General features: G+C 45.4%; 1 protein-coding gene across 4 annotated transcripts in view; it reads right to left on the bottom strand.

Moving 5' to 3' along the window:
- Nucleotides 1-2,062: 2,062 nt before the first annotated feature.
- The window catches only part of RAI14 (retinoic acid induced 14), a 124,849-nt gene continuing 119,041 nt past the window's right edge, over nt 2,063-7,870 (bottom strand). For all 4 annotated transcript variants that reach the window (XM_081133137.1, XM_081133139.1, XM_081133138.1 and 1 more), the window contains 3 exons: nt 7,368-7,517; nt 4,545-4,610; nt 2,063-3,936 (listed from right to left, as the gene is read on the bottom strand). In XM_081133137.1, coding sequence (XP_080989263.1) covers nt 3,859-3,936; nt 4,545-4,610; nt 7,368-7,517 — 294 coding nt within the window. In that variant the 3' untranslated portion in view covers nt 2,063-3,858. The remainder of the gene's footprint in view (nt 3,937-4,544; nt 4,611-7,367; nt 7,518-7,870) is intronic.

Genomic DNA, 7,870 nt, shown 5'->3' with positions numbered 1-7,870 from the left:
AAGGCAAGTTGGAGCTGCTATGTCCCTCCCATTAAATAAAAAAAAAAAAAAAAGGCTTGGTAGAGAGAGAAGGAAAATATTTACTAGGAACTTGAAAGATGGTGTTTACATTTGGTGTTTGTTCTTTCCAACTGTAAGGTTGAAGTTTAATTGCTATTGATCCAAGACTGCCAAGATAGCTAGGCTTTCTGGAGTTAGGCTGGAGGAGCAATTTCAGAGTTGCTTAAATATATCTTAAGTAAAACTGGGAGGACCCATCAGGTTTACTTATGAGGCTTGTCTTGGGCAGCTGCAAGACCAGATTTCTGCACCCACCTCCCCAGATCTTAAAAGTTTATATAGAGGCCTTACCTGGGTTCAGTCAAACTTAGTGTAAACAATACAAATTTATTCTCTCTTAGTTCTGGAGGTCAGAAGTCTGCAGTGGCTGTCATTGGGCTAGAGATGCAGTTGGTTCTTTCTAGAGACTCTTGGGGAGAACTTTTTCTTGCCTTTTCCAGCTTTTAGAGACCACCTGCATTCCTTGGTTCCTGGCCTCATCCCTGATCTTCAGAGCCAGCAGTGTAGCATCTTTAAAACTGACTCCTCCCACTTTAAAAGACCCTTCTGATTATATCAGGCCCACCTGCACTACGCAGAATAATCTTATTTTAAGGTCAGCTGATCAAGAACCTTAATTCTATCTGCAAACTTAATTCCCCTCTGCCAGGTAACATAAAATATTCACAGATTCTGGGAATTAGGACATGGACTTCTTTGGGGAAGGAAGGGGCGTTACTCTGCCTTGCAGAGTGGTTGACCTGACTTAAATGGCATAGGTTTAAAATATCTGGAGGTGACTTATAGGGAACCCTTACTACCTATCTCTGCCTGACTGTTAAAACCTTACATTATTTGGTTGTCCTGCTCCTTTCTCTCCCCTACACATCCTCCATTCATAATCGAGTACATCCAACCCCAGTTCTTGAGTATACTGTTTCATCCCATTTTAGGGCCTGATTTATAATGAATGAACAGGAACGTCTCTTTCTTCCCTTTCACTCACCTCCATCTCTTGGGGATTTACTCCTCGGGGGAGCCTTTCCATTGGCTGGGACCCACATTGATTGCTCCCTCGACCAGCTCCTATGGCCCACATATGGCGACCATCATAGTTGAGCTCTTGTCCATTCACAAATATGTCACACACTCCCATGATGCTTGACACTCCAGGTAGATCAACTGTTCTGCTCTGAGCTGAACAGAGATCGCTACTCTGCATGCCTGCTCTGTTGCTTTTTCCAGCTCATCCTTTGCCCTGCAGTCTGCCTGTTAACTTTGCTCAAAAAGCATCACCCCATCTTTGCTGGATAGTTTCTGCTGCTGTCAGCACCCGACATGCCACAGTTGTGTCACATTGCAAAAGGCTGTGCTTCGACATGTTCAGGGAGCATTTTCCCCACCAGTGAGTGCATCATGTGTTTATCTTAAGATGGGTGGGTTTAATTTTTCAGGGCTTTGGAGTCTGAGGTTTACAAAAGGAAAACAAATTGATGAGTCTTAACCAAGGTGAAGAAAAAGGCCGTTCTTTCTCACTCCTTGGATGGTGCATACACTAGCCTACTCTTATTTTCTCTGCATTCCTATAGCACATGATGTGAGCGAGGGTGAAAATGGGCAGTTTGAAAATGACCCAAACAGTCCTCACACATAGGCATAGACATTTATAGACAGGACAATCATCGCATCATTGTCAGGGCTGTAAAATACTGGAAGCAGATTAAATGCTCATCGATAAGGAACTAACTAAATAAAATATAGCACAATCATATGAAATTTTAGGCAACAGTTAAAAAGAATGAGATGCATGGGCTGACAGAACAATCTCTAAGACATTTTAAGTGGAAAAACTATGGCCCAGAAGAGTGTATAAATTTTTCTCCTTCATTTAAAGGGGAAAGTAAAATACATGCCAACATGTACATTTAGACACATAAAGTCTCAGACCACTCAAGAATCTAGCTGTTGCCTGCAGAGAGTTGAACTCCGGGTTGGGAGTAGCAACAAAAAGCAACAACAGAGATGCAAAATGAAACAAAAGTTTATTTTCTGCAATACCTTCCGTAAATTACAAAGGCAAAACGCTAAACTACAGCATATAACGTTTCAATATTTAACCAGAGTACTTGTAATAAATATGCATCCTGAAACAAGATAAAAGGCTACGCTTCGTCAAGCATCCTACAAATTTCTCAAGTTTTACACTCTGCAGCATTTCTGTGCGGGAGCAGGAGGGGGTGGTCTTGTGTTTTCTTAAGTGCTGTGACAAATAGTCCTTTCACATTTCTTTGCAGCATTTTCAAAATTGCTTAACTATAAACAACTTATGAAAAGTAACACCAAGCTTGAAAGCCATTTGTGCTTTGCTGTCATTGGTCGTCACCCAATACAGCCAAGCTCCCTCTGAGCCCAGGCAGCCCTGTGGTGCTCGGGCCCTGTCAGAGCAGGCCTGCACTTTTAATTATATACTTTGCAGATTTCTGCATTCTGTTTACATCCCTTGGGAAGATCGATGCTGTAAGGAAAGTTGCAAGCAAGTCAGAAACATTTTTAACCTGAAAGTAAAGTGAACAGAAATATTTCCCCCCAAGACCTTTGCTATGCACTATAATGTTTACCATTTCAGGATTTTCAGTTTCAAAGTTGAAAAACTGACAGTAACAGTTCTTCTAGAGATAACTGATGGGCACTGGTAGAGCTGGGCATTCAAAATTATTCATTGGGTAAAAAGTATTAACTATGTTAAGAAATGTGCTTATGGTTCTAGGAACATTGGCAGAAATTCTAGGGGGACTGGCAGCTCATAATGGGTTTGGGAATACATAACTACCTTTTGCTATAGCTGAAAACGTTGAGGAAAAAGTCCTATTCTTAAAAAGTCTTAAGCACGGTTACCTAAAAAATATCTTGTTAATATAGTCTAATGTGAATTTCACTTACTTAAGGGGTTTAGATATGAAAACATCTTTAAGAGCCAATAAAAATATTATAGAGAAAAAACACTTTTAAAAAATTGAGGTTAAGTACTATGAGGCATTTCTTTTGGCTGTAAACATGCAGTTTACTGTCCCTTGTTGAAACACGTATGTGTGGATTTCCTGAGCTTCGCAGATAACGGCAGAAGGCAAGTTTGCATAGAGAATTTGCAATATGTCGACAATTTACTTGAAAACTTTTAAGGGCAGTTTGCTTTTGTTTTTAAGCTTCATATTTTAATTAATGGTGCTCATCAAGCTAAAATTGATGAGCCAGTGATGAGCTATATAAGGCAGACGGGGGGAAAGAAGGAATTAGATTTTTCAAATCCACAGGATATCATGAGAAGGGTCTTAGGTGTGCACCGCATAACTAGTGCTGTACTAATTTGGTTAGAAGTCCAATCATGTTTGCGGATTGGAAACGAGAGGCGAAAAGAGCTCTCCTGTGCTGATCGGCACAGCCCGGGCGTAGGAACCGAGGCAGCACTGACTCCGCAGAGGTGTCCCCGTATCACTCAGCGACGACGAAGCCACACAGCCGGTCAGGTACCGAGGAGGGTGCCCGCTCACCAGCACCAGGGCCAGGCTCCTGGGCACAGCTGATCCCAGCTCTGGGGCCAAAAGCGCTGACGGCGCCTTTCACCTCTGCTGTTTTCAAGTCTAAACAGTTCTGAGGCGCACAGTCTTCTCCTGGGACCATTCCTCAGAAAGAAGCCTCTGGAAGGGAAGGAGCTAGGCTAGGTCACGGTGCATATCACGGAGAACAATGGCAGTGGTCGCCAACAACTTGGGGTCTAACACAAAGATGGGCGAGGGGCAGCGTCCTGCCAAGGAACCCACGCTACTTCTTCTGGGACTGGTTTTTACACATGGTAAGGATCTGCTTCAGGACCTTCTGCACATCTTCATCCATCTGGCCCTAGGACATTCAAACAAGAGACATTCGTCAGCACCTAAGCTAAGTCCTGGCACTGTCTCCCGAGGGAATGAGATGGCCGGCTGGGATGAAGCTCCCGGCCCCCGATCTTCCAAAGGAATGTTGGCCCCGGCAGTTCCCACGTTTCTCTAAGGAACTGGGCCAGGGAGGGCCCGGATTTTCTGCCCCAGAGGAGGCTGAGGCTACCAGAGCCCAGCAAAGGGTTTCTGGGGTCTCAGCTGCAAATATGAGCCCAGCTAGTCAAACCACCAATAGTCCCAGGGTGACAGTGCTAATGGCTCTGAAAATCCGAGCAAGCCTAGGGAATAAAGACTGGGCTCCCGATTCTGATAGGTGAGGGGCGGAGGTGGGAAAGCAGCGGGGGCCGCAGCTTCTACCACTTCTCCACAAATGACAAGTCCACTCTCAGTAAACAGGCCGGGGCTCCTGACACAAAACCCGAAGCAAAGCGCAAGGCATTTTAAAGCTTTCCAAGTCGAGGATTCTCCTCAAATTCTCATTTGTTCTACGAGTTTCATGATGGGACTTTGGGCAACATCGACTGCAGTATGTCTTTAGGATACCCAGATACTTCCAGGGCGTCACCATACCTGCACAGCATACAGAAGGTGCATCCTGTAGACAGATATGACCTCCTGATGCTGTTTCTTGCATTCCTGGAAAAACACAATTTGCCTGTGTTATAGAGCTTTTAAAAAACAAAACTAAAAACTATTAGAAAGCTGCGGTCAAATGCTCCCCAAGTGACCCCCTTCATCAAAAGCTCACATAGGAAGCTTTTAAAATTGTTGTGAGCTCACTGGCTTGTGTCTATCTGAATACTTGTCAGCATTCTTAGGAGGAAAAGTTATCTACCTATTTCCTATCTTGGTATGTCAACTCTAGAAGAAAATTCACATAAAAAGTAGTTACTATAATCCCAAATTTGTTGCATACACACACACACACACACTCTCTCTCTCTCTCTCTCTCTCTCTCTATGCAAATACACAGATACATTCACACAAGGAAATATATCAAATGCAAAAAGTGACTGTCTCTGGGTGGTTGAATTATGAGCAATTTATTTTGAGGAACTTTTTCAGTTTTCTGTTCTTTCCAACTTTTCTACATTGACCAAATATTTATTAATTAAATTTGAAAATCTATTCCTTTAAAGGGAGTTACTGGTCACCCGCTCTATAGCCTGTGCCATACGCCCCTGGGAAGCTCATCTGTTTAGCTGTCGGGCACCCAGGAGGTGAACAGAGCGGCGGCACCCGTCTCAGTGATGCCTCAGCCCAGCTGCTTCTGAGTGTCCCGGTTGAGCTCTTACCCCAGTTCCTCTCAGTGCCTATTTCAAGGATTGTAACTTAGCTCTTAACTTTTCTAACAAGAGGCCTGTCGCCTCCATCCCATCAGCCGGAATATGAGGCATCCTTCCTACTCCAGACAACACTGAAAACTTCGAAGTCCACGCCCTGAGAAGGTGCGCTCGGAACCTCTTTCTGTGTTGCTCCCTGTTACCTCCGCTCAACCATTTATAACCACCTTCTGGCCACTGATTCCTCTGCATCCCGGCTTCTGTCACCAATGGGCTGACTGCAATATCCACAGGGATGAGCCACCTAACACCTTGGCCTCTCAGCTGCTCAACTTCAGCTTCAGCAACCTGCTTCTCCTCCCAGCCGCTCACTCTCAGGGTCATGGCCCTGCCTCTGCCACTGCCTCTGAAGTCTCACCGACGGCATCCCTCCCTCTGACCAGCATCTCCTGTCTTTCTAGCAAACCTACCTTAGGCTTGCCCGGCCTCCTGCTGGGACTCTTCAGCCCCGTCCTGTATCTCGCTACGTACTCACTTCTCCAGCAGGCAGCCTACTGCAGTGCAGACCTGTCCCACCGCGCCACTGGAACTGTTCTCACCAAGGTTACCAAGGGCCATCTAAATGCCACATCTCAGTCCTTGCTGCCTCCTACTCATCCCTTCAGACTCAGCACAAACATCACCTCCTGCAGGAAGCCTTCTGAGACTCACCCGGACTGGGTAAGCACACATTTCCTCGGCCCACAGCATGCTGGGTGTCTCTATCAATGAATGCTTACTAGATCAAGAACATGGTAAGCCGTTATATTACGCAGAAATTCTGTGAGGCCGGGGACTGTGTCTTACTCATTTTTATATCATCAGCACCTTGGACAATACTGACACATAAGAACTCATTAAAGCATGTTGAGTAATTGTAAGAAGGACTGTATAAAGCATTAGTACTTTATCTGCAAGTCTGTGATAACCACTTTATCAGAAAAATGACCTGCAGAACACAGTAGGGAGGATCTTCTCCCCTAATTATTCCTGCACTGCTGGAGCTGGGAACCCAAAACAGCTGGTTTTAGGCTTGGCGGCCAGCCAGAGTCAGGACTGCAGAAACCCACACTCACCAGTATCACATCTGTACTGAAGAAATCGTAAAATCCACGTCCTGTCTGTAAACGGAAGCTAAAGATGGCCCAGGACAATCTAACCCTTGACTTCGTGTGGAAAATACATACCGTTGTCAACTCAAACCTTAACTGATATTGCGGTAACTACATAACGGCCCTCCAAAGATGTCCACACCCTAACCCCCAGAACCTGTGAATGTTACCTGTATGGCAAAGGGACCTTACAGGTGTAACTAAGGATTGTGAGATGGAGAGAAAGATTATCCTGATTATCTGGGTGCACCTTAAATGTAATCACAGGGTCCTTAAAAGAGACAGCAAGGTCAAAGGTGGAAGCAGGAGATGGGAAGACAGAACCATAGTCTGGAGAGATGTGCTTTGAAGATGGAGGGAGGGGCCACAAGCCAAGGAATTCGCGTGACCTCTGAAAGCTAGAAAAGACAAGGAAATGGATCTTCCCTAGAGTCCTTAGGGAACCAGCCCTGCTGACATCTTGACTTTGGTCTAGCAAGACTGATGGTCTCTAGAATTTTAATAAATTCACATTGTTTTAAACCAAGTTTGAGCTGCTCTGTTGCAACAGTCGGAGAAAACTTTTACAGATATGAGAGGAGTTTCCGGGTAAAAGCGGGGAGGGGCCAAGAAACAGCTTCAGCTCTGTAGATATGCAACTACCAGAGTCCCTGGCCCCTGGCGAGAAAATGTTCTTGCCTCTGTCAGATGTTCGCGACTGTTGCAGAAAAATGAAGAAGTGAACGGGTGACCCAGAAGCCTACTCCACTGTCCTGCCTAGTCCTCAGAGACACACCCAACCCAGCTCAAGGCAGGTAATGACTCGAAACCCGACTAGTTTCTTCTTCTGCCCTCACCAGAGGTCCCCAGTGAGTTGCTCCCCGAAGTACACACCCCTTTAGGCGGGGCCTCCGTTCACTCCCACCTGCCCCGCCAGCAGAGCCCTCACCCCACACCAGCCACGGAGCAAACCCACTCACCGCCAGCTGGGCCTGGAGCTGCCTGACCTGCTGCTGTAGCCCGTCCAGCTGCTGGCTCTGCCTCTTGGAGGAGCTGGCTGAGTAGGACAGCTGGGAGAGGCTGTTCAGGGCCTCCTTCAACTTGGCGACTTCCTTCGACATCTCGTTTATCTAGTGAGAAAGGAGAACTGTTATCAATAGGCAAGAACACACCTGCAGAAGCAAAATTCCAGGTATTCCTAAGCCCTGAATACAGCCTCAGTTCCTTTTTTACATTTTAAAGAAAATCCATAAAATGAAACATGACAAAATCAGACAAACCAACAAAACCTTCTAAGGCATTATATTCAAATAAGGGGCCCAGATTAAATACTGTGTTTTGATGCATAAAGGTAACAAAAGCTATGACATTGACCTCCCGCCTTTTTCCTAAACAGAAACAGGATTTTAGACACTATTTGCTGACATGGGAGAGCAGGAATAAGCTCTAGAAATCCGGATATCTCTGGACATCTTGCTTTAAA

Source organism: Miniopterus schreibersii, assembly GCF_964146895.1.
Source record: "Miniopterus schreibersii genome assembly, chromosome: 3".
In the NCBI taxonomy this organism is placed as follows: domain Eukaryota; kingdom Metazoa; phylum Chordata; class Mammalia; order Chiroptera; family Miniopteridae; genus Miniopterus; species Miniopterus schreibersii.
This window is presented reverse-complemented; position numbering and strand designations above follow the sequence as displayed.